Source organism: Narcine bancroftii, chromosome 7, assembly GCF_036971445.1.
Source record: "Narcine bancroftii isolate sNarBan1 chromosome 7, sNarBan1.hap1, whole genome shotgun sequence".
Taxonomy (NCBI): Eukaryota; Metazoa; Chordata; class Chondrichthyes; order Torpediniformes; family Narcinidae; genus Narcine; species Narcine bancroftii.
Window position 1 is genome coordinate 162,880,630 of NC_091475.1, and position 26,470 is coordinate 162,907,099.

General features: G+C 42.6%; 2 protein-coding genes across 6 annotated transcripts in view; one reads left to right on the forward strand and one right to left on the reverse strand.

Moving 5' to 3' along the window:
• Window positions 1-26,470, reverse strand: part of mfsd9 (major facilitator superfamily domain containing 9) — a 182,071-nt gene that overhangs the window by 42,425 nt on the left and 113,176 nt on the right. The gene's annotated exons all lie outside the window — the stretch shown is intronic.
• LOC138739306 (sodium/hydrogen exchanger 2-like) overlaps window positions 1-26,470 on the forward strand; it is a 74,484-nt gene that overhangs the window by 20,290 nt on the left and 27,724 nt on the right. For all 3 annotated transcript variants that reach the window (XM_069891094.1, XM_069891092.1, XM_069891093.1), the window contains exons 2-3: window positions 11,711-12,174; window positions 16,345-16,595. In XM_069891094.1, coding sequence (XP_069747195.1) covers window positions 11,711-12,174; window positions 16,345-16,595 — 715 coding nt within the window. The remainder of the gene's footprint in view (window positions 1-11,710; window positions 12,175-16,344; window positions 16,596-26,470) is intronic.

Consider the following 26,470-nt stretch of genomic DNA (forward strand, 5'->3'; position numbering starts at 1 on the left):
GGCAGAAAAGTGGCAGATGGATTTCAATCTGGATAGGAGTGAGGTGATGCAATTTGGAAGGACAAGCCAGAAGGCTAAGTACAAGGTTAATGGTCGGTTACTTAAGAGTGTGGTTGACCTTGGGGTTGAAATCCATACATCCCTCAAGGTCGCCGCACAGGTTGATAGGATAGTTAAGAAGGCCTTTGAGATGCAGGGCTTCATTAATAGGGGTATTGAGTTCAGGAATAGAGAAGTCCTGTTGTAACTCTACAAATTTATGATAAGATCACACTTGGAGTATTGTGTTCAGTTCTGGTCACCTCAGTATAGGAAGGATGTGGAAGCTATGGAAAGGGTACAAAGGAGATTTACCAGGATGTTGCCTGGATTGGAAAACTAGCCTTATGGGAGGCAAGGTTAGTAGAACTGGGACTTTTCTCTTTGGAGGGTAGAAGGATGAGAGACTTGATGGAGATCTACCTTTAATATGCTTAGCTAGGAAAGTAATATTTTCAGACAAGTCAGGGACTTGTGTGCAGCAATCCTGGCCCACAACTGCACAGGTACCACCTTTCTCAGCCAGTAATGTCCAAGGCCGCCCAATTTTTGAATTATAACATGATGTATTGCAGTCATTTCAGCAGTTATGGCCATTACTTGACTCTGATAAAACAGTACAATTTGCCAGTTGTTCCAGAGATGCTGGTAGGTTAATGATTTCATGTGAATTCCAGGAACATCCATAAGAGAGAACCAATTATCCAGAACCTTTCACTTTCAGAAATTCCTTGCTTATCCCTTCCCAGGTGGGGATGCTCTTGCAAGTGAGGCAAGGTTTATAAATGGGGGTTGATATAGGACAGATAGCAACACCCTGTCCACAATTTATGGCTTAGCTGGGTGTCCCACCAATGGGTGGTCTCTCCTGAGACCCAGGTATATGCTCCAGTGCCACATATCCAGTACGAGCAGTTTACCTGTCTTGATAACATGCTTCCAGAGGTGGTATTTGTGATGCAACTGCTGCTTCCTTAAAAGATGGTACCAGAGGACATGTGCACAAAATTGAGGGAGGGTCATTTAGGGGAGACATCAGGAGTAATTTAAAAAAAATTTAAAAAAAAAAAAAAAAAAAAATTTTTTTACAGAGTTGTGGGGGAATTTAAGAGACTTTTAGACCCACACATGGATGAAAGAAAAAATAGAGGGTTGTGGGATAGGGAGGATTTAATACATTTTTTAGGAATATATGTGTCAGCCCAACATCAAGGGCTGAAGGGCTTGTTCTGTACTGCATTGTTCTATGTTCTTTCTCATCTGAAAGTTACAGTAGCACAAAGCATCAGTTACTCTGAAATCGTAGCTAGAGGGTACAGGTATGTCAGGCCAGAAAAACTTTGGTCCTTTAAACTTGTTATAGTCCACATAGGGCCATAAATAGCAACCCTGAAAGCACTGGCAATAGTAATCTGTGGTCCTTGTGCAGTTATTAACACTGCTACTTCATGTCTCATTTGACATTGCCCATGCTGAGAGTCTTAGTCAGCTTTTCCAATTCATTTACAGTCCAAGCAATGTATCCACCACAGTTGTCTTCAACCTTCACTGCGGCAGAAATGGTCAGCAGCTCTTGAACAGAGCCTTTCTAGCGGGGTTCTAATTTCTTTTGATTCCAATTTCAAATCAGCGTGTAGTCACCGGGCTGGAGGAGGGGCACCTGTTTGCTGTCGATGGGTTCCTCAGGATGTCTCTGAGTCCCTTTCACCTGTGAGTGTAGGACTGACAGTGCTTTGGTTAGATGCTGTACAGATGGCCATTCTGTCACTTAATGCACAAAAATCCCCAAGGTGTTTAGATTGGCCTCTTATACACAACCTCAGCTGGGGTTAACCCCGTACTGTTGTGCGGGGGTTATACACATTTCAAATAAAGCCAATGACAATACTTTTATCCATTCAACCCAGTTTCTTCTGACCACTTAGCCAACTTAATCTTTAAGGTCCCAGGTAGATCAATAATAACAATATCTATAGCTACATACTCTAAGTAACTCTATAAAATCATTCTCTATACACTCAAATGGTAGGCATTCATGTCCTTCCCAGAGGGCACTTAATTGTTTTACCAGGATTATTTTGCTGTCAGATAATACATTGTTATGCCTTTCTTTGTGCCTCTTTACTCAAATTAGTGTGCTATTCCCTCCTTAACCAAATATATTATTGCATTTATATAATTAAGCAATACAGGTTACAAATTGCATTAGGGACAGAAATTGTCCAGCAGGTGTGGCTCATAATTCAGTTTCTGGATCTCAGGCGCACCCCCTGCTGTTTACAGAGCTTAATCAAATTAGCAGGGTAGGGACACCCCCTTAAGTTGTGCTGCATCTGAAACCGGAGAACTTGATATTAATGCAATCTGGTTGGAGGATGCCCACATAGATATGAGGCATTGTTCATTCAGTTTGCAAGTGGTCTCAGTATGGCAGTGCATGAGATCATGGACAGACATTTTTTAAATTTTATTTGAATTTTAAAATCACATCCATGTATAGATATTCAATAAAGCTACAAGAGGGAAAAGCATGTTCGTGTGTGTGTGTTCTTTGTTGATTTTTTAAAGTGTTCCCAATCTTTCAGTTTCCTACTATTCTTGGAGACTTTGTATACATGAGCTTGTAGCAACTGTGTCGCAGTGTGAAATGAAGAATGAGAAAATGATCAGACGCAGTTCAGTAAAAGTCGCTTACTCAAACAGTCACCTGCAGCTTTTAAAACCCTGCCTTGCGATGTCATGATGTCACTTGGAACCTCCTGAGCCAGTTCGATTAAGCCTTTGGTAAGCCACTACGTCCCCCCCCCCCCCCTCCAAAACTGGTGATAGGAGGCTAAACCTCTGGTGCCATTACGGTCCACGCCTTCGCATTGGGAGTTTCATATGATCTCTATAAGGGTGGCCCACCTGGACCTCTACACACAAACTTACAGTCCCGGAGTTCCTTTGGGATGAAGGTTGTCATTGTTCCATGTCTTGACGTGGGAACTGGGGCCAATTTTCCAAGCCACTCCCACAATCTGCCTAGGACTTCAGTTGGCGGAACTTCCTATCTGTGTGCTGCAGGCACAAACTCCCCAGGTACAATGAGTGGGGCTCCATAAACCAACTCTGCCGATGAAGAGTTGAGATCCTCCTTGGGTGCCATTGTTATTCCCAGGAGGATCCAGGGCAACTCATCTGCCCAATCAGGCCCCTGGAGGTGGGCCATCAGTGCAGACTTCATATACCTATGGAACTGCTCCATCAGGCCATTCAACAGTGGGTGGTAGGTTGCCATGTGGTGGAGCTGCATTCCCAGAGTGCGGTGGTAAACTGTGGGGCTCTGAAGAAGGTGATGTGTGTGTTGGCCAAATGGAGATACCCAGGCAGAAATAAAAGCTCTGGTGCATGAACTGGTCAATGAGTCCATCATAGGAACTGATTCTGGCCACCTAATGAATCTGTCGATAACTGTTAACAAGTACCTAGACCCTTGTGACATTGGAATCAGACCAACAATGTCGACATGCACGTGGTCAAATCTGTGCTGCGGTGGATGGAAAGGCTGAAGCGGCATCTTCATGTGCCTTTGCACTTTTTCAGATTGGCAGTCCATGCACGTCTTTGCCCAGTACATGACCTGCTTTTTGAGTCCATGTCATACAAACATGTCGGCTCTCAGATGGTCCATCGTTCAAATTGAGGGGTGGGACAATCCATGAATGGCATAAAAAATGCAACGTCTCTATGCAGCAGGAACGATAGGGCGAGGCTGACCCGTGGAAAAGTCACACAGGTGAGTAGAATCTTGCAGCCCAAAGCCTACATCCTCGAGTTACAGACTCGTGACAGCAGTTCTCTAAGCCTGGAGTTCATTGTCCTATTGCTGAGAGATGGCACGTACTGCTTGAACAGAGGAACGGGTCTGGTCATCAGATATTTTAATCCTAGTTGAAAACTCAAATACATAAGATAGGTGGCGCTGCTGGCGGGTTGACCAGGGATCTGATGCCTTGTGAAGGTGAATGTTAGTGGTTTGTGGTCAGTAAAAACTATGAAATCCCTGCCTTCCAAAATAAAGAGCGAAGATGCCTGACCATTAGGTACAGCGCCAGCAGTTTCCTATTGAATGTGCTGTATTTTGTTTCCAGAGGGCAGGGTTGCCTACAGAAAAAAACACTAGAGGCTTCCATCGTTCATTGGTGTACTGCTCCAAGACCCCACCTACTTAAGGGTAACCAAGTATTTTCTGCTTTAACCTTAGATTACCAGAATCTACAGTTTTTTTTTTAACTTTTCAATTTCAGTTTAATTCACTTCCTCTACTCTTCCAGGAACACTGTTTTAAGAAGCTCTGTGCCTCCCACTGACAGGATTTCCTTTGGTGTCTTTCATGCTTTGGTAAATGATTGTTGACTTGAAATGTTCATTGCTTCTTTACAAGAAAAAGTCAGCAGGTCCAACAGGATTTCCAGTAAAAAATACAGAAATGATGAAGGAACTCAGTTCCCTTTTTCAATTCATTAATTTTTTTTTTTGCAAAACCCTCTTGAAGTGAGTTTACTGCTGTTAAGTGTCAGTTATGGTTTTGCAAAAAGCTAAACCTTTTATATTTTGATCTGCACCACTACTCAATTGCCCCAATCATCCAGGGGTCATTTTGTCTCCTTTCTATTTCATACAATTGGTATTTTTACACAGAAACTTTGGAATTATTCTGGGGGGAAAAAAAAATTAGCTATACTTCCCTCCAGTGTGTCCCGATGTGGTTGATTACACTAGGGCACTTTTACACAGCCTTCCTGTATTGCGGAGTTTGTCAGAGGGGGAATGTCGTATTCATTAGGCCTGCTTCTTATGAAGTGGCTGCAGTCATTTTACACTGCAGTTGCTACATAAAAATGTATAGGGGTCCCAGTGGAAAAATTACAGGATGGAATTTACATAATAAATTCCATCTCAACATTTTTACACTGCCATTGGAACAGAAAATTTTCTGAAATGTTCTGCTCCTCAGCAGCTGTGTAAAAAGTTCCCAGTGCCTAAGGTTGATTTAGTGGTGATGATCTGTGACGCAGTACTAGGCCCTTTCAAATTGCTGTGTAAAATGGGGTTAACTGGCCAATTTGCCTGGTTATTGCCCCAGTTATGCTCAAGTTAAAAAGGATCCATCCTGGTCAACCTCGTTAGAATCCAACCGGGTCCTTGACCTACCTCAGAGGTAGTCAGGGAACCCAGTAAATTTACCTAGGTCGTGCCCACAGGCGATTTTGAACAGGAAAATGTCTGACCCATTTATTCCGGTGATCTCAGTGCTTGCATGCGTGCGTCACCGGGAAGCCAGCATCTGAACATCCAGCAGAACTTCTGGTGAGCATGTGACACATCATTGCGGGGGCGGAATTCCCCTTAAATCACTGAGTTGGTGATTTAATGGGTCAATTCCCCTGCAATTTGAAAGGTGCTTACTGCACCTTTGCCTAAGTAATCGCACCTGGGTCCCAGGAGGGCAATCCAGGTGCTGTAATTTAAAAGGGGCTATTTTCAAGTTAGTGACAACCCACCAAGCTTAAGGTATTAATATCCTTGTTAGCTAGTTGAAATAAATCACACTACACTTTAAAGAAGAGAACTGTTTGGTACATCTTTAAATTAGATGTTTGAGCGCAATAAATCAAATCATTTGCATCATCCCTCTGCCAGCTATCTCCAGTTTATTCTGGCTTTTCTAGATTCCTGATCCAGATGCTTATTGATTACCATCTTCAAATCCAATGCAATTTATTTCTTGTCTCTTTAGTAACTTCAGGAGAAAATATGCACACAGTGCTTTCTGCTTCTGACTTGCACTTAATCCTATTGCTGCTTCCTCTTCAAACCTTTGTCTTGCAGATTCCAACACTGTTTACCTTTGCTTTGGCCATTGACAAAGCATCTCAAGATGGGCCTGTTTGACTTGAGTGAGCATATTCATTGAGGACCCAGCCTCCATCTTTATGATTTTACTGCTGGGTGTATCCTAATACATGACATGATAGCAATAGTGTTCTTCTCTTTATCCAGATCCAATTTTAGATGGTCACCCCTGATAGGAGTTTAATAATTGGCAATAACAATATTCTGGATGCATATTTTGATGGTGACATGAACTTTAATACAGATGTTTCATTCTGATTCTGCTAATTGTTGTCATGCATCCTGTAGCTGTATGATCTACATTGCACCTGCTATCCACGCATCCAAGTCTTGGAAGCTACATTTGCTTTGGCTCCGTGGGGCCTGCGCCTTTATTCTCGTGGTGGTACACCACCAGCCTACTGCAGGGGGCAACCACTGTACCTGCAGGAGTGTAAGGGGTCAGGACAACACCTGGGCGGCTGCCAATCAGTCTTCCTGAATGGATCAAGCCCCGCCCGGTTGGGTGTCGATCACCCACCGGGATCTAAGCCTGCACCGGCCTCCTGAGGCCTCACACTGCAGCCACAGCCGGCCTGGCTCTGTGGAGGTTTTTGTGGATTAAAGTCTGTTGTTCAGTCTTTACCTTGTGTGTGTCTGATTCTGTCTAACAGCGCACCATAATTCTGCATTAATTGCAGCAATCTAAATGAGTCCTATCTTCTTGCACATGGTTTATATCCTATTTCCAATGCATTCACTTAAAAGTAAAAATTAATTTTCAATACCATTTTAATGTCTGATTCTATCACCTCCCTGGCAGTATGAATTCCAAGCACCTAACACTCTGTATTTTTTAAAATAAACTTGCCTCGCAATTCTTTGAATTCCCCCCCCCCCCCCCCCCCCCACCATCTTGCCTTGTATCTATGTCCCTGGGGAACAAGACAATATACCTTATTTATACCTCTCGAACCTTTGTACACTTATTAAGTTGCCCTCAGCCTGTGACACTCCAGCGAAAACAACTTAAGCTGTCTTCATAGTTAATACACCAAGCTAGGCAACATCCTGGTGAGCTGTTTCTTCTGTATCTGCTCCATATCCTTCCTATTGTGCAGCAAGCGGAAGTGCACATTATACTCAATGTGGTTGAGCCAAAGACTGGTTTATACAGCTGACACATGATCTCCCAACTTTTATACTCAATGGTCTAACTGAAGGCTCCACATTCAATGAATTCAAAGACGTCTTTTGAGAATTACGATTCTGACACCCTAGATGAATTCTCTCACTTGTCTGGTTCTTGGGCAATTACTGCTTGTTTTATATTTTCAAAGATTGATTACCCTCCTGCTACATGCCTACCTGTCAACTGTCTTGATCTTTTGGTCTTCAGTTTCTTGGGCAAGTCTGACTCTACACAACAGAAACAGGTCCTTCATCCCATCTAGTCTTTACTGAATATTTATTCTATTTTGTTCAGTTGCTCTGCCCCAGGACCATTGCCCTCCATACCCTTCCCAACCATGGACCTATTCAATCTTCTCTTGAATGTCAAAATTAAACCCACATCCGCCACCTCTGCTGGCACCTCATGCCAGCTCCTGAGTGAAAGATTTCCCCTTCATCTTTACCTTAAATATTTTGCCTTTTACCTTTAACCCATACTCTCCAGTTCTTGTCTCACCAAACCACAGGGTGGGGGGGGGGGTTGCGTGGGAGGGTGGCGGAAGAGTCTACTTGCATTTACTCTATCTTTTCTCATAATATAGAACATAGAATATTACAGCCCTTCAGCTCTCGCTGTGCAGATCCATATATACCTACCAAAAAAAGCCCTCCCTACCTCCTAATCCTTTATTTTTCTTTCATCCAATAGCCTAAGAGTCTCTTAAATACCCCTATTGTCCCAGCCTCCACTACCACCCCTGCCAATGCATTTCAGGCACCCATAATTCTCTGTGTTCATTTAAAAAACACATACCCCTGATGTCTCTCCTAAACTTCCCTCATAACTTGGAAGAAGGGCTCAAGCCTGAAATGTTGGCTATATATCTTTGCCTCCTATGGTCACTGCAAGACCAGCTATGCCCCCCCCCACCCCCACAACCTCCCCAGCATTTCTGTGCCTTCACTAGATGTCTCTTTATTTTTCCTTTGTGTCAAAAAGAAAGATCTAGCAGCAGCTGATTCTGGAAGGAAATACCCATCCGTTACTCTTTCTGCTCTACCAAATGCTGAATATGTCAGCTTCAAGCACATTAATCTTGCCTCTGCCCATCATTTTGGTTTCTGGGTGTAGTCTGCAGAAATTATCAATGCTTCAGCTTCCCTATATTGTTAGTCTGCTGTACACTTCATTAAGTCTGGTATTTACAATATTTCTCTGGAGTATGTACTTGTTATTCGTGATACTTATCCCAAATTGTAGCTGTGGGTGTTCTGGCTCACTCTGGAGCAGCTTGTTGCAAGATTCACTCTCCCTTCAATGTGCTGACAATTTATTGAGAACTTGTTCACTGCCATTTTTCATTATGTGGAAGCTGCAACCATGGTACAAGTTCCAATTCAGTTCAGTTAAATCAAGATGCAATGATAAACTGTGTTTTGCGAGCAATTCAGCTAGACATCTTGAACATAGTACAGTAAATAAGACACAATACAAAAGTGCAGAGCATGAGCAGATGGGACAGAGCAAACGCAACGTGCTTGTATATTGTGAGGTGCATTCGTGACTCTCATAAATGTCAGCAAAGAAACTCTTGGAATAATGTGGTGCATGATCTCGTACTTATGAGATGGGAAGAGAGTAAAGAGAATGTGGCTAGCATGGGAGGAGTCCTTTAAAATGTTGGCTGTTTTTCCAAGCAGTGGGAGATATAGCTGGAGTCAATGAATGAGAGAATGGAGGAGGTGTATGTCTGATAGTTTGAGCTGCACACACAACCTTTTGCAGTTTCTTGCATTCTTAAGCAGAGAAGTTCCTGCACCATGCAATGAAGCACCTTGATAGGATACTTTCAATGGTGCATCTGTCAAAGTTTTAAAGGATACAGATGAAATCCAAAATTTCCTTGGGCTTCTGAGAAAGTAAAGGTGCTAGTTTGCTCTTTTTGGTCATTGTGTTGACATGGGTGAACTAGGACAAGTCACAGGAGATGTTCACTCCTATGAACTTAAAGCTGTCTACTATCTCCACTTCAGGACTGTTGATGTAGTCCAGAAATAAACTCTGTTTCTCTCCTGTAAGTCCATAATTTTTTAATTTATACATACAGCACCATAACAGGCCATTTGGGCCCAGGAGACCATACTGCCCATTTACACCCAATTAACCTATACCTCTAATACGTTTCGAACAATGGGAAGAAACTGAATCCCCCAGGGAAAACCCACGCAGACACGGGGAGAATGCACATACTCCTTATAGTCAGTGTGGGATTTGAACCCTAGTCTCGATGATTGGCACTGTAAATGTGTTGAGGTAACTGCTACACTAACCATACTGTCCTGACTTGCTCTTTTTAAAAAGTATACATAATAAAAGAGATGTTTTAAATGTAATGTACGTATACCATAGAAGCTGTTATTTTTAGTTGTTTCTCTTGTTTTTTATCCCCACAAAGTACCTTTTCTGCTGGACCAAGTAGGAATTTCAAGATCAAGATTCAATTTATTGTCAAATAATTAAAAACAGTACATTATTACACAAAATTCACTTTTGTTTGCTGTAAGGTAGACAGATTTGCTATTGGAAAAAATTGCCTGAAGCACCTCTTACAATCAGAGAAGGAAAAGCAAAAGAGATTCTTCCCCCCACCCCCCACAACCAGAGTTACTGAATTTCTGTGGATTCACCTCCAGCGTATCTGCAGCCTCACGAGTTCAGTCAAATCATCAGTAGGCCAGAGCTCCAGATGCGAACCACCTGGATGATCCTTCATCGCCCTCAGTACCCTCTTGCATCACAGTTCTGATAACTGGTGCCCTTTCAACCAGTTGCGAGCCAATCTCAAGCTGTCTGCGGCTTGGTGTGAATCCCTCAACCAGTCACCAGCAGCCCACAGTTTGTGTGGGTTCCTCGCCTTATCTTCAACAGCCCGCCACCTGTGTTTCTTCAACTGCACAACTCCTTACTGGTCCACTGCCAATTTACACCCAATTAACCTATACCGCTAATATGTTTAGATCCTGTGGGCTGTTTCCTCTGCTTCTCCTTCTCAAATGGGGGAGTGGTCTCCCCATTTTCTGGTGTCCTGTGCCAGTCCTCAGCTTCCCCAGAGTCTCCAGCCTCTCGTGGCTGTTGTTGATTATAGTCACCGCCATCTTGGCGCAGGCCCTGTGGTCACATTATTCTTTTGTAAAACCACCGACAGCTCTATTTACAAACCGGTTAAAGCTAGTAGAAAGCCAATGGCAGTCAGATTGAGTGGTTGGACCCTGCAGGAACGCTGTGTCTCCACACCCTGCAGGTCTGTTACAGTAGCTCCAGCAGTGCTGCCATCTTGACCAGCTTTCATTTTGGTGCACATGTACATTGAACAATATATTGACCAACACATTATCAACTAGCTCCTTAGTCTTGCTTACATTGAGGGAAAGAATTTTGTCCTGCCACCAATTCTTCGATCTCCCTTCTATAGTCTAACTCGTTATAACGATCCTGTCCACAATGATGGTGTCATTAGCAATTTGTTGATTGAGTTTGGCCACACAGTCATGTGTGCGCAAGTAGTACAGTAGGTGGTGGAGTACACAACCTTGCCGTTGAGGGTGATTGCAGTAGACATGAAGTCACTAATCCTCGCCAATTGTGGGATAGAAAATTAAGGATCCAATTGTGGGGGGGGGGGGGGGTTAATGCAACAATTTTACAATGAGCCATATGATGATGGTAGCGATTCGCCAAGCTTGAAATAGCAGTCTCTTTAATAATTGCTACATGAACTATATTCATTATCACAAATGGGGACATGTAGCTTGACCTTTTGTTACCAATATGATGCATGGCTAGATTTTGTTATTAAGAGAGAAATTATCGACCAGGGTAATGTGATCTTCTTTAACTAATCTACTGCTGACCCTAGCATTACAGGGAAGGCATTATTGCATTATCGGAAAATGGTTCATTTTGTTATTTTCTATAATATGAAAGCCACAGCATCTGCACTTGCTTCAGGAACAAGTTGGAAACAAATGTTTATTTATTTTTTTATAAATCTCCTAAGCACAAATTTTTGTATCCTGGAATTTGCAAAGCTCCATTTGTTTTGAGACCCTTTAAATTTAGACATACAGCAAGGTAATAGCCCACGAGTCCATGCCACCCAATTTGCGCCCCCACTAACCTACAGCCCCGGTACGTTTTGTACTGTGGGAGGAAACCAGAGCCCCCAGAGCCAACCTTGCAGAAATGGGGAGAACGTACAGATAGAGCGGGATTTGAACCCCACTCCAGTCCTGATCATTGGTGCTGTAGCCGCTGTGCCAACTGTGCCACCCAATTTTGTTGTTTTGATTTATTGACATCAGTGTAACCTTGTTGATTAATGTTTCACCTTGTTCTTGTTTGAAGTTAATTTGGGTGATCATTGTTTCCACCTCCAAAAAGTTTGCTGAGTTTTCCAGCATTACCTGCCAAGATCCAGATTTCTAGATGTTTTTAAAAAAAAATTAGTTTTTTTTTTCACTGCCTTAAAATATTATTCGGCTGGATATCTTGTTCCACATAGTTTTTATGAAATGGTCTGTTTTTAATGGGCTAATATTTTATATTCTGCCTTTCTTGCAGGATTTCACCTTTACCATAAACTCTCCAATTATGTGCCAGAGAGCTGTTTGCTGATCATCATCGGGCTATTAGTGGGAGGAATTATTTTTGGCGCTGATGAGAGATCTCCTCCTGTTATGAACACAGATGTATTTTTCCTGTACTTGCTGCCACCCATAGTCCTTGATGCGGGTTACTTTATGCCTGGCAGGCTCTTCTTTGAAAATATTGGGACCATCCTATGGTATGCTGTAGTTGGAACTCTATGGAATGTAATTGGCATTAGCCTTTCATTATATGGGATATGTCAGGTTCAAGCTTTTCAACTGAGTGACATCACACTCCTGCACATCTTATTGTTTGGAAGTTTGATTTCAGCTGTGGATCCTGTAGCAGTCTTGGCTGTCTTTGAAGAAATTCATGTAAACGAGCTCCTTCATATCTTGGTATTTGGGGAGTCGCTGCTTAATGATGCTGTTACTGTGGTAAGTAATTCAGTTATTATTATTTAACCTGCATGTGTTTAATATTATACCAGTCTTTGAGGATTCTATTCATTAACATTTATCGCCATCAAGTTTGTAAATATAAAATAATCTCCAACAAACTCTTCGTCACCTTTGATGGTTCTCAAATCAGAAGGAATTTGGCTTTTGTTGCAACCAGGGCTTGATCAGTGACACCAATTTTGCACAGTGAGTAATGTAGTTGGGAGCAGAAATGTAATAGCAGCTCCACGCATTTTCAGTGTGTAGAATAAATAGGCTACAAATGAGATTTTTTTTCTTGGATGTGTGGAAATGAGTATCAGTAAAGGGATGGGAGATCTGTATACGCATCACTTAAGGCTAATTTAGTGGTAGAGAAGCTACTTGACTCTGGAAGTTAATGGATTAAGTTGCCCAGACCTCTTCCAGAATGTTGAATTTGCAAATACAAAATCATCTATCTGCAATGTGCCACGATTTATTTTGAAGAATGTGCGCAAGGCCCAAGCAGCATCCACTGCCACGAAGGCACCCACCTACTTGTGTCCCACATGTGGGCGAGCCTTCAGGGCCTAGATTGGCCTCACCAGTCACCTCCAGACCCACAGCTACCAATCTCCAATTTGACTTTGAAGCCATGGTCATATTTGACTATGAAGGCTGGACAACAACATTTTAAAGAATGTAACTAATTTGAAGAGATTCTTTTATTCACAAGAGTTCAGGATTAAGCTAATTATGTTTAATTCGGATAGATTTTTTTCTGGAGTAGATAAATGTTGTCTTTTCTGGTGGGGAATCCAAAACAGTGACATCATGTTATTTAAATTTAATTTTAAATGTAGACAATTTGGGAGAGAAATTAGGAGGTACTTTTTTAAATAGTCATTTAAATCTGGGACTTGCTTTTCCAAAATCTTCAGCTGTTGGATTAAGCAAGTATAAAACGGGATTCAGTTGAATGTCCTGTTCTTTACCCCATCTATATCAGGAGAACGAAACCATTTCCTCATTCCTTTTCTTTCCCCTCCCACACATAAAAGCCTCTTAAAATTAAAAGTTTCACATTATATTTGTATTAATGTTGCATGTAAATGCATTTATTATAAATACTGCAGTGCAGTTACTATCTCATGATTTACTTGTAGAGAATGCTTTGGTTGTATCTTTCTACTATGATGCAGTCTGTACCTATCTGTACCTTAAAAGTGCCCGTGAGGACAGATCACTATAGTCCCTTGGCCATGAGCTTTGTTTGATTGGAGTTCTTGATCTTTAAACGTTCCTCTTTATCAGGTAGCGAAGGCTATATTGGAACACTAAAGATGGAAGTAAATTTCATCAGTGATGTCCCCCTTCAGAGGTGGAATATGGGCAGCAGCCAGAGTTATTTTTAGGGTTTTGGGCTCTACTTTTATTATTGGAAAGGTGTTAGTGCACAGCAGGGACAAGTTGAATATAGGATGATGTTAAACAAAAAATCTGTAGATGCTGTGATTGTAGGTCAATACACAAGAATGCTGGAGAAACTCATCCTGTCACACAGCATTCTTTATTTAGCAAAGATGCGTAACTAATGTTTCAGGTCTGAGCCCTTCGTCAAGGTATGAACAAAATGCAGGTGGACATCTGCTGATTTTTTTCCAGCACTTTTATGCATTGATATAAGATGATTGTTCATTTTATGTTGAATATTCAGCTCAATCTGTCACTTCGGTGAACAAGTTGATGATTTGGGTCTTGATTGTGTATTTTCAAGTTAGGTGTGTGTATACTGCAGCTTAATTATTTAAAGTTCTGCTGGATCTTGAACAGAGACAACGTAGGTTGGTCGGCTTCTTGTCCCGTTGATTGTCTTCTCCCCAGCAGGAGGCTTGATGGTGAGGTACAGGGAGTAAAATTGAGAAAGCTGTGAAGCCTTACTTGATTTGAGTTTACACTGAAATATGATCTGTGGTAGACCTGTTAATTGCTCTCACCTTGTAGGCTATCATGAGGCAAATTAAGAGGGGTTACAGGCTTTTGTGAAATCAATTAATTGGCATGTATGCTGTTTGATGCTAGTTCCTGTACTTGTCTTGGAACTGACATGAATGAGGGATGATATCCATTGCGTCTCCAGATAAATAGTTTGATTTGGGCAACTACTGTCTGGATCATGGGAAGAGGAGGTTGAGAAGAACTCTAGAGATGACTCTTCTTATGACTGATGGCATGGGGATCCTTCTGTAAATGCTACTAGTGTTGGATTTGTCCCTTACACATGGTCATATAGTTTGCTGGCACAGCTTGCCCTTCCCAGCTGAGAAGATGGGGTTGCAGATTTGTGGCTGGAATTTACTTCTGCCAAGTTTATAGTTGATGGCATATACTTCAGAGCTTTGTTTTTCATTGAGGATATTGACTTTTCCCTGTAGTTTGAGGCAGTAGTGGAAATGAACCAGTTTATTGTAGAATCGAGTCAAGGATGGCTGAGGAGTTGTACAAGTCACCCTTCTAATTAGTGCTGAGTGAAGTTTCCTCCAATTTTGACTTTCAGCAGGGCAGATCCTTGAGAAATAATTCAGGTCCAATCTCATGGTTAGTAGGAGAGTCAGAATTGTATGGCATAAAAGCAATCCTGTCAGCCCATCACATCTGTGCCAACCATTGTGTCCATCTTAATTATTTACACTTTCCTGCTTTAATTTCATGAGCTGCGAACATTAAGACCCATCCAGGAGCCACTCAGCTATTGTTTCTGTTCTTGCCTCCTCCAGATACCAACTAGTTTTTTTTTGTGAAAGATTTTTCCATTCAAACCACCTCCCTCTCTGTTTAAACCAAATGCCTTCTGATCTTAGACATCCCTACTTTAGGAAACAAACTCAAGCTATATATCTTCTCTATGCCTTTCATAATTTTATAAAATAGATAGATTTAAGATTTTGGATTTATTTTCAGAGTACTTAATGGCATCACATACAACCCTGAGATTCATATTCCTGTGAGTGAGGCAGAATTACCACTTAGTAGAAGTGCAACAAAAAAACATGACTCCACATACATGTAAACAAACTGTGCAATACAAAGAGGAAAAAAAACTCAATAAAGTGCACAAATAACAGTCCTTAAATGAGTCTCTTGTTTGTTGTGGAGGAGTCTGATGGTGGAGGGGTAGCAGCCGTTCCTGAACCTGGCGCTGTGAGTCTTGTGGCACCTATACCTCTCTCTTGATGATAGCAGTGAGAACCGAGTATGTGCTGGGTGATGTGATTCCCTGATGATTGCTGCTGCTTTCCGACGGCAGTGTTCCCTATGGATGGTCTCAAAGGTGGGGACAGTTTTGCCTGTGATTTCTTGGGCTGTCTTTTGCAGGGCTTTATGCTCAGGTGTTTTGGTGTTCCCATGCAGCCAGTCAGCACACTTGCCACCACTCGTCTGTAGAAATTTGCCTGGGTTTCCAATGTCATACCAAACCCCTGAGGTAGTGTTTATAATGTGTCACCTCCCAGCATCTTTTGCTTTGAAGAAAACAAATCTTGTTTGCTAATCTCTACTTGTATAACACAAATCCATCAACCAGGCAGAATCCTCATGAATCTTTCCTGCACCTGACCTAGCTTAATCACATCTTTCTGATAATTTATTTTTGACCAGAACGCCACGTGCACCACAACCAATGTTATGAACAACTGTGAGGTGACCTTGACTGATGAAGTTGAGCATTCCACGTGCTGCCTTGATGACCAATCCAACTATGTGCCACTTATTGTGAATTATGTCCTTATACCCCCAAGGTATCTCTTTTTAACAACAATCCCAGGGACCTCGCATTCACTCTGCTCTTCCTGCCTTACTTTAACGACCTGAGATTTGTCACTTTGCACTTGACAGTGAAATTCCATCCACCATCCTGTTGTCATATTGATTTGGGGCTCAAGCTGATGGCAGAAAGAGAGCAAATTAGCTGATGATTTGTAAACTGTGGGTGAAGGGCCCCACAAGGCATAACTCGGCATTGTTTTGTGCTTGGCAGGATTCTTCCCAATTATAACATTCCTTTCTTCTGGTAACATTCGTACATATTCTTGAACTGGTTTTATTTGTCTGTAGTGATGTCGTGCCTGCTCTCTAAACTTTGTGCTATGTACACATGATGATAATATATTTTTGTTTCTCTTTCAGGCTCTGTACCACTCATTCAAATTGCTCTGCCAGATCCATACCATTAAAACTGTGGATATATTTGCTGGAATTGCCCAATTTTTTTTGGTGGGCACTGGTGGCATACTAGTTGGAGTTATTTATGGATTTGTTGCAGCTTTCACCACCCGCTTTACTCAGAATGTTCGCATAATTGAGCCACTTTTTGTCTTCTTGTTCAGTTACCTCTGCTACTTGACAGCAGAAATGTTCAGCCTATCTGGCATCATGGCGTGAGTATCCTATAAAATCTGTCCACTGAGTTAATTGGAGATGAGTTTATCTTCAAAGTCATGTTCTCCAAATGCATCTTGAATAGTGAATAAGTTGACCAGTTATTACTTAAGTGAAGGATACACTAAACAATGGTAGTTTGCTCCATTTTTACATGCATTATGTATATCAAGTTGAGAAAAGGAGTGGTATTGCAAAACATCTCTCTTCTAATTATCTTCAGTTTTTGGGATTTTAAATGCTGAATACTTTATTCCTTCTGGAGTAATGAAGGGAGATTTTCCTTTTTGAGCCGGAGGAATATCCAGTTCCCGCAAGCAACAATATAAGGATCTGCCAGGAGAATTATGTCATCAAACTCTGAGCCTGAGGTGCCTGCAGCACATGTGAGACTGGGGTTCTGCACTTTAGGTGTGTTGTGCCTACTAGGCTTGCACAACTTGACAAAGAAAAATAGTAAGATGTGATTTAAGCTACAAAAGGCTTTTGTAAAGATCTGCGGGAATGGTTCCTGGACTGGAGGATTTGAGTTGTAAGGAGAGATTGGTAGATTGGAGACTATTTTCTATAGAGCATAGGAGGCTGAGGGGCATAAACAGGGTTGATGTTCTGTTTTCTCCCCAGATTAGGGGGCATCTAAAGCTTGAGCACATGGTTTTGTGGTGGCAGATTTTAAAGGGATCTGAGGGACAAATTTTCCCACAGAACATGAGGTATGAGCTGCCAGATGAGGGGGCGAAAGTGAATATGATTACAATATTTAAGAGATATTTGGGCAGATATTGTGACCAGAGCTGGAACTGAAGAGAAGCATTTAAAAAGCATTGGGAAAGGTAGGTGCTCATTTAAATTTCTCCATGGGCTAATTAGCAGTAACCAATAAAGGAGAAACTAAAGTGGAGCAATCATTGTGGGAGTGGCCTGATTAAGAGTCAGAAGTTGAGGCTGTGATGAGCTGAGGTGGTGATGCAAGTGTGGTGGTGATGTAAGCGTGGAAGTAAGGTAAGAACAACCCTGTTGGGGTAAGAGTATTCAGCAAGGAGGCAGAGATAAGGAAGGGTTTTTTGGTAACCTTTTTACTATTTCATAAAGCAGTGGGAATGATAGCTAGGGAAGGGACATTCTGCTTTTGTTGAATGTAGATACACTGGGAAGCCAACAGTATCTTCAACTACTTCATCTGTGAGAAATACATCCAACTGTAGCTCCCAACAAACTGTGTTAGGAAATTGGAACTAGAGTTGGACAAACTCTAGATATTTTGGGAGGCTCAAGGGGCGATAGACAGGAGTAAGAGACAGCATCACACCAAGGAGGCAGGAGAGGGAAAGAGAACAGGCAGTTGGTGGCCCCTGTGGCCATTCCCCTCAATAACACTTATAGCGTTTTGGTACTGTTGAGGGGGCAGCTACCTTTCTGGGGTCGTCTTATGCAATGAGGTCAGATGTCTTTAGGCAGCCACTCCAGAAAGATCTGCAGAAACAATGGACAAGAGTTGTGGCCATTGTTAAGAGTGAGCATGTCACTCATGAGGGCAGAAAGGGCTCTGTTCCCCCAAGTTGTCAAAATGCAACAGTTGGGCCACACACTTGCAATCTGAGATCCTGAAAGTGCGGGTTAGTAGCTCCTTGATGGCCACATATTTCCCTTGCTCTGGGAGCTGCTGAAGAAAATTGGTGATCTGGACCATGGTGTCCTGGTCGAGGGTGCTTACTACGTGGTAGTTGTGCACGTTATCAGCGGAGATCTGGCAAATGGCGCACTGTGCCTCAGCTTGCTGGAACCAGACCTGTGGCTGTGATGTCTAGAAGCTCGGCATCTTCAAGGAGATTGCTTTGATTGAAGGTTGGTCCTCCATCTCAATATCCAGCATTGGATCCAAAAACCTTTTGGACCAGTCGGGGTCACCACTGTGGTGTGTCTCGAGGTTGACACTGATTTTAATGGACTGGCTGCTCTCTTTTATATGGTCAGGCAAACCCTGGCTGCCATGTAACTGATGGGTGTAACCTGTGCCCCTTCAAGCACTGATTGGCGGGATCGGCCTGTTTAGCTGCAGCATTGTCGACAGGTGTGGTTTGCGCTGCCCTGGGTGCTGATTGGCCCTTTTGCGTTCCGTCGCCGGCAATTGGCTAGCAGAGCCCAGTTTGCAGTGGCTTATGGGAGCAGGCCATTGACGCCTCGTGCAGCCCACGCAATTGCCGTGTTCGAACGGCATCTTCTGTGGCGGCCTGCGGTGGTGGCTGTGGGCCACTACAAGCTCTCTTTATGACCCTACTCTTGGGGAACTGTGTATCTGTATTCCCAGATTCTCCTGTTCTTTAACACTCAATGCCCTGTGATACCTCACACTTTTCTGCATTAAATTACATCTGCCATTTTCCAGATGGTCCAGATCTCTCTGCAAGCATTGAAAACCTTCCATGCTGTCCACTACACTTACAATTTTTGTGTCATCTGCAAACTTGCCTATCCAATTTATCACATGATCATGCAGATCAATGATATACAGTCAATGACAAACATCAACAGACCAAGTACTGATCCCAGTTAGGAGTGGTCAAGTGTGAAAATCCAAACCCCCATTCCTATCCCAGGACACTGAACTGCCAATTTAGTGGGATGCAAGTGTGAAAGGAGTGTCAGAGGGAATTATCTACTACCACTCTCTTTCTTCTCCCATAAAACCATGCTAGCTCACTATGAATACCTTCCTGACTAACCTCCCATATGGGTCCTTGTCATAAGGCTTGTAAACAAAGTCCATGTAGATAGCAGGCACCATTTCCTCTTCATATAGTTTCCATGATGTCACTCTTTTTGTCTCACTTTCTTAGAGTTTGTACCTGACTAAATAGAGATTTTTAAAAAATACATTTAAGATCTCCCTATATCTCTTCTGGCTCCATACATAGCTAACTACTCTGATCTTCAAGAGGACCTTGCTCTTAATGTATCTGTAGAAGCCCTTAGAATTTTTATTTACCTTGACTGCCAAAGCAACCTTGTGTCTTCTTTTACCCCTTCTGAAGTTAGCAATTTTTATATACCTCATGTACCTCATTTTCTCCTTGTTGCCTATACCTGCTACAAACATCTCTTATTCTTAACCAGATCCCCAACATTCCTCAAAAATCAAGGTTCCTTAAGCCTGTCAACATTGCCAATAATCCTGACAGGAATATACAGTCTCTGTACTCAAAATTTTTACCTTTTGAAGTCCTTCTAATTACAGAGCACATCTTTGCCAAAAAACAACCTAGTCTGATCTCTGCTGTCTTGATCCTTTCTTATTTCATCACAATTGGTCCTTTTCCAATTTAGAATCCTAACCTGAGGACCAGACATATACTTTTCCATAATCATCTTGAAGCTAAGGGTATTATGATCACTGAACCCAAAGTGTTTCCCTATGCATACTCCAGTCCTGTCTCTTTCCCTAATAGGAAATCCACTTTTGCACTCTCTCTAGCTGGTACTTCGATATCATACTCCCACTCTATCATATTTGAAACAACTGAACCCTGGAACATTGAGCTGCCAGTCCTGCCCCTCCTGCAACCAAGTTTCACTAATGGCCATAATGTCATAATTCCATGGGTCAACCTACACACCAAGCTGGTCTGCTTTCCCTACAATACTTGTATTGAAATCAGTGCACCTGAGGGCATTATTTCCACCATTCACAACCCTTTACATGCAGTCTTAATATCTTTTAACTCCTATATCTGCACTTCGAAAGAAAACTTTCCTGAATACACTTGACAAACCTTAACCCATTCAATCCTTTTTACAGTATGGGAGTCCCAGTCAGTATTTGGAAATTTAAAATCAGACTATCATGACTTTGTTTCCTGCAGCTGTCTGCTATCTGTCTGCAGATTTGCTCTTCCAATTCTTATTAATTATTGGGTGGTGTAGAATACAACCCAATTAACGTGGTCATTCCTTTACCATTCCTCAGCTCCACCCATAAAGCCTCAGCAGATGAGTCTTCTAGTCTGACTTGCCTGAGCACAGCTATACTTTTACCATGACAATTAATGCCACTCCTCCCTTTTTCATCCCTCCCACTCTATCATATTTGAAACAACTGAACCCTGGAACATTGGGCTGCCAATTCTGCCCCTCCTGAAACCAAGTTTCACTAATGGCCATAATGTCATAATTCCATGGGTCAACCTACACACCAAGCTGGTCTGCCTTCCCTACAATACTTGTATTGAAATCAATGCACCTGAGGGCATTATTTCCACCATTCACAACCCTTTACATGCAGTCTTAACATCTTTTAACTCCTATATCTGCACTGGCATTTCTGTTTGCAATTCCCTCTGCTAGGATATTAGTCCCTCTCTAGTTTGGATGTAAACCATCCCACCGGTACAGGCTTTGCCTTGGAAGAGAGCTCAATGATCCAAGCACTGAAGCACATTCCTCCTGAACCATCTCTTTAGCCATGTGTTAAGCTGCATGATCCAACTCGTTTTAACCTCACTAGCATATAGTGATCACATCCCAAGAGGTCCTGTCATTCTACTTTGCACTGAAGTCTCTTTGAAGGACCTTATACCCTTCCTACTCGTGTCATTGATCACTACCAGGACACTATATCTGGTGGTTCACCTTCTGTTGAGAATGCTGTGAACTCTATCTGAGATATCCCAGATCCTGGCACATGGAAGTCAACTTACATACAGGATTTTCGATCTCTTCTACAGAGCCTCTTATCTGTTCCCCTAACTATTGAATCCTCATCACTCCAGCTCTCCTCTTCTCTTTCATCCCTTTCTTAGCCACAGGACCAGAGTTCGTGCCAGGAACCTGACTGCCCTGTGTTGTCCCTGCTAGATCATCCCCCCTCAACGGTTTCCAAAATAGGATGTGCTATCGAGGAGAATGGCCACAGGAGTACTCTGAACTGACTGCCTGTTCAATTTCCCTCTTCTGACTGTCACCCAGCTAGCTGTATTCCTGTAACTCCTGTCTATCACGTCTCAACCTCCAGAATGATCTGGAATTTGTCCAACTCCAGCACCAATTTCCTAACTGTTTGTGAACAGCTGTAGTTGGATGCACTTCTCACAGATGAAGTCATCAGGAATACTGTTGGCTTCCTTGACTATCCCCATTCTTCAAGAGGAGCATGTCCCTGTCCTGGCTGCCATTCCCACTGTCTGTGAAACAAATAACGTAAGAAAAACCTGTAGCTCTTGCTGAATCCTTTTGTTCCTTGATAGGATTATCCTTGCCTCAACTTTTGTACCAGCATTTAGTCTCTGCTTGCCAATCCCTCAAAATCCCTTTTTTCACTGGCTGCTCTCACATTGGCCACTTCACTTAAGCTCCCCTTCCTTTTACTGGCTAATTAGCTAATAGAGAAGTTTAAACAAGCACCTACTTTTCCTGGTCCTGGTGTCAGTTTTCACTGAACTTGAACCTTCATGGTCCTCAGGGGAAGGGAATTACAAAGATTCACCATGCTATCTATTTCCCATATAAGCAGCACTGTAGGGCTTGTCTCTATGGCAACTGCTGGATCAGGTGAAGATGATCAAGGCAAGTTTATTGTCATCTGATTGTACAAGTACAACCTGAAGCAACAGCATTCTCTGGCCCTTAGTGCAAAAACATGCAGACACAACCAGACATAAAACACATATAGACAAATAATACATATGCAGGACAAGGAATATATCTATAAAAATATTGTTTTGTTCAAATAAGAGTCTCAGATGTTTAGTGTGAGCAGATCCTTTGGTCGTTTAGCATTCTCACTGCCTGTGGAAAGAAACTGTTCCTCAACCTGGTGGTGTTGGCTCTGATGCTCCATTATCTCTTTCTCGAAGGGAGCAGCTGGAAGATGCTGTGTGCAGGGTGGAAGGGGTCTGCAATGATTTTGCATGCCCTCTTTAGACAACAATCCCAGTGGATCACATTGATGGGGCAGGAGGGAGACTCCAGTGATCCTCTTTGCTACTCTTGTGGTCCTGTGGATTGACCTCTGGCCCATTTCTCTGCAGCAACCTCACCACACTATGAAACAGCTGGCCAAGATGCTCTCGATAGAGTTCCTGTAAAAGGTTGACATAATGGTGGCTGGTAGCCTTGCCCACTTCAGACTTCTCAGGAAGTGCTGTTGAGTGTCCATGATAGGTCACTAGGTAAGTGAACTCCAAGGAAATTGGTGCTCTCCACTCTCTACTACAGAATATTTTATGTGTTGTCGAGGGTGGTTGTTCCTGGTCCTCCTGAAGTTCACGATCATCTCCTTTGTCTTGTCTGCTGAGACTCAGTTGTTATTCTCACACCATTTCATGAGATTTTCCACCTCTTCTCTTTAGTGTGACTCATTGTTGTGGCTGATGAGGTCAACTACTTTTGTATCATCTGCAAATGTGATGACACTGTTGGAGCTGGATCTGGTGATACAGTCGTGGATCAGTAGCATGAACAGGAGTGGGCTGAGCACACAGTTCTGATGTGCACCAGTGTTCAGTGTGATAGTGGTTGATATTCTGCTACCAGCCTGGACAGATTGTGGACTCTGTTAGGAAGTCCAGGATCCAATTACAGAGAGGGGTGTTGAATCCCAGCGAGGACAGCTTCTCCACCAGCCTCTGGGGAATGATCGAATTAAATGCCGAGCTGAAGTTGATGAACAGCAGCCTAGCATTTGAGGCATTGTTCTCCAGGTGGGCCAGTACAGAGTGAAGTGATAAGGCTTATAGCATCATCTGTGGAATGGTTTCTTGTATTGGCATATTGAAATGGAGCCAGTATCCCTGGAAAATGCACTTTGATGCATTCCATTATCAATTTCAGAGACCTGGCAGCTGTTTTGAGGATGCCTTAGTGGCAGGGGGTGGGTTGGTGATTTGGTGGAGAAGTGACTGGACACAGGGGAAGAGTGGAGACTTGTAAATTGAATCGGGAGGTGGAGGAAAGTTGGAAGCTGAGGCAATTAGATTAGTACAACCGATCCTTGAGTATTTTCCCATGGGATTCCTGGAGGTAGCATGATGATGGGACACATCTCAACATTGACCTGCTTCAGTAGTTGAGGGCCACATATGGGCATTAGAAAATAGCACAGTACTCCTGTGTATGCCAATTTGACTTGACTGGAAGTACATAGCAGGCTCTGTATTGTGCACAATAATTCACTTAAAACCTCAAAGCACTGTGCACATGATCTGAGCCTGTCATGTTTTGTTTCAATCTTGGCAGAGTTCTGAGGAATGTATCTTTCACATGCTTTAATTTAAAAAAGTTTTTCTTTCTACTTGCTTCATTTCTTGTCTTGATCTTGTGGTAGGTTTGTGCCTTTTACAAAAAGTGATTGGTCATATTGATCCATACCAAGTATAAACTAATTTGAGCTTCTGATTCATCAGAAATTTTCCCATCATGACCACTCGAGCTAGGGATTAGAGAATTGCAAAATATTTTCCAGCATCTCTGCCCTTTACAGTGTAACAGAATATGCCAAACATCTTTTGTGGCTTCCTACTTGGCCAAGGCACCTTTTATCGATGTGTCATCTGCATCAGCTGTCAACAGACTGGAGCTATACCAAACCAGAGAAGAAGCAATGCACTGGGAAACTGACGGCAGAGGCAATGGGGCCAAATGTTCCCAAGTGTTTCAAAAAATGAGCAGGGTTTAGTTTTCATGAAATTAGGGGAACAAAACTGAAAACTACCAAACATATTTCAAATTATTTTTTAAACTGAATCTCTTAGCTGGAAACAGAATCATTTAGTATTTTCAAGGGTGAAATGAATATTTGTTTCAGTTGGTTGGGAATAGGTATGTGGAGTTGAGGCCAAGATCAGATCAGCTGTGTTCTTAATAAACAGTAGAGCAGGTTTGAGCAGGTTTGAACAGCTAGGTAACCTGCTGATCATAAATCTATTTTCTGTTCAGTTGGATAGGTTTTTACATGACATTGTCCGACAGACTTCAGATTCCCTTTTGAAGTGAAACTGGAACTTTTCCAGTCTTGGTCCAAATTCCAAATGATCACTAACTTTAATGCTTCCTTGTGATAGTACAGATTCTATCACCAATGTGTCTATGTACAGATTGTAGTGTAGGGTGACTGTGATTGGCTGAGAGCATAGCCACACCTACTGACAGGTCTTAAAGGGTTGCTCCTAGCCAGACCAGGTCATTCTGGACTGGTCGACCTACGTGTGATACGCTCCAGTCTTCTAGTTAATAAAAGCCTTGGTTTGGATCAACAAGGCTTTGATTCTTTCGACACGCTCTACTTCCCTCATGTCATACATTTCCTTAGAATGAGTAGGAACACATAATCAAAACAGCCAGAGGGCTCACAAAGTTGATGCTTGCTGTAATTCTGTGCAATCCTTTAGCTCCATTCATATTTAGTATTGAAGCAGCGTCGTGAATCTGACAACATTTAAACTAAGAAGTTTCTTCACAGCCTGAAGGTGGTTTAGGGGATCAAATGGAGGAGTCTTGGGGTGAGAATGTATTTGGGTTGAAGCTAGAACTCTTAGTCTGCTTTTTTATTTCTGTAAAAGTAAAATGAATGAAATGATGGTTTGCAAAGTTGGCAGCTTTCTTTCTGGTTTTTCCATGTATGTGTGGCATAATGCACAAAAGTTCGTGGGGATGTACAGTGACATAAAACATAGCTAGGTGCCACTTTCAGAATTACTATTTGCTTTTGGATGCCCCGTGATACCTCAAGGTTATTCCTGTAGATGTAGGCTCCTTTCTGAACAGGTCCCAGTTCTACACCAGGAAACTTTCTTTGGTAGCCTGCTTTAAGTTATCTCCTATCACTCAAATCTGAAAATGGCAGGATGTGATTATTAATCCTTGACAGCTGAATATCCCTGTCCCATCATTGACTGATATCAACACTAATGCCAATAAAGAGATAGTAATACAATGAATTTAACAATTTGTTTTCAAACTCAATCTTTTCTACGTAATACAGCATAGCACAATGTAGGGTTTTATTTTATACTCTTCCACCTCTGCCTCTTTATACACAGATAATAAATTGATGATCAGAGTGGCCCAGAAATATTCTCATTTTAAAAAATTCACCTGCTTTGCTGATCAGGTTAATATTATAATCGGTAACTTAGTGGTACTTCAAAGCCATAGGCGTAAGGGGGGTGCTCTTTGGTCAAGAGGGGCGCAGAGGGGTTGATTTTCCTGAAATTTTACAAGGGGCCTGCACTGTGCCTGGGGACCAGGGAGGGTGGGGGGGGGGTAGGGTGCGTGGCCCAGAGCAGAGACCAGGGAGGGGGGAGAGAGAGGAAGGGATGCACTGGGCTCCAGCGACCCAGCACTGAGCCAATGTGGCCAAGGCCCAAGTGACGGCATTTGCACCCCCCTCTCCCTCGGGCAGTCATTATCTATGCCCTCCCTAAGCCCCTCACTGGACAGCACCTTCCTCCCCCACTTCCAAAATTAAAGCCTTACTTGATCGCTGTGTGTTGGTCATGGAACTCTGCAAGCATGTAGCTGCACTTGAGCTGAACTTACCCGTCCCTAGTTTGCCTAATGGTAACGTCGGCCCTGGCACAACCAGGAGAGTCAGTCACACTGGGGGATGTTGGATATAACCGGCGATAGTCCGGAGTGAGTCAAGGACAACAGCAGATTTCAGTGACACCCTGGAGAATGTCAGAAGCTCTCTCTGATTTTTTTTCTTCTCTCTTCTTGTTTTGCCCGAATTTTACCCACTGTTTTGTCCGAATTTGGGAGGGCAGTTGCCACCTACCCCCTCCCCTCCACCCCCCCTAACCCTGGTTCATATGCCTATGTTCAAAGCTCTTGTTTTCTAACTCGATGTTCTCCACTCTCTAAGTTTAAATAGGTTCATTTC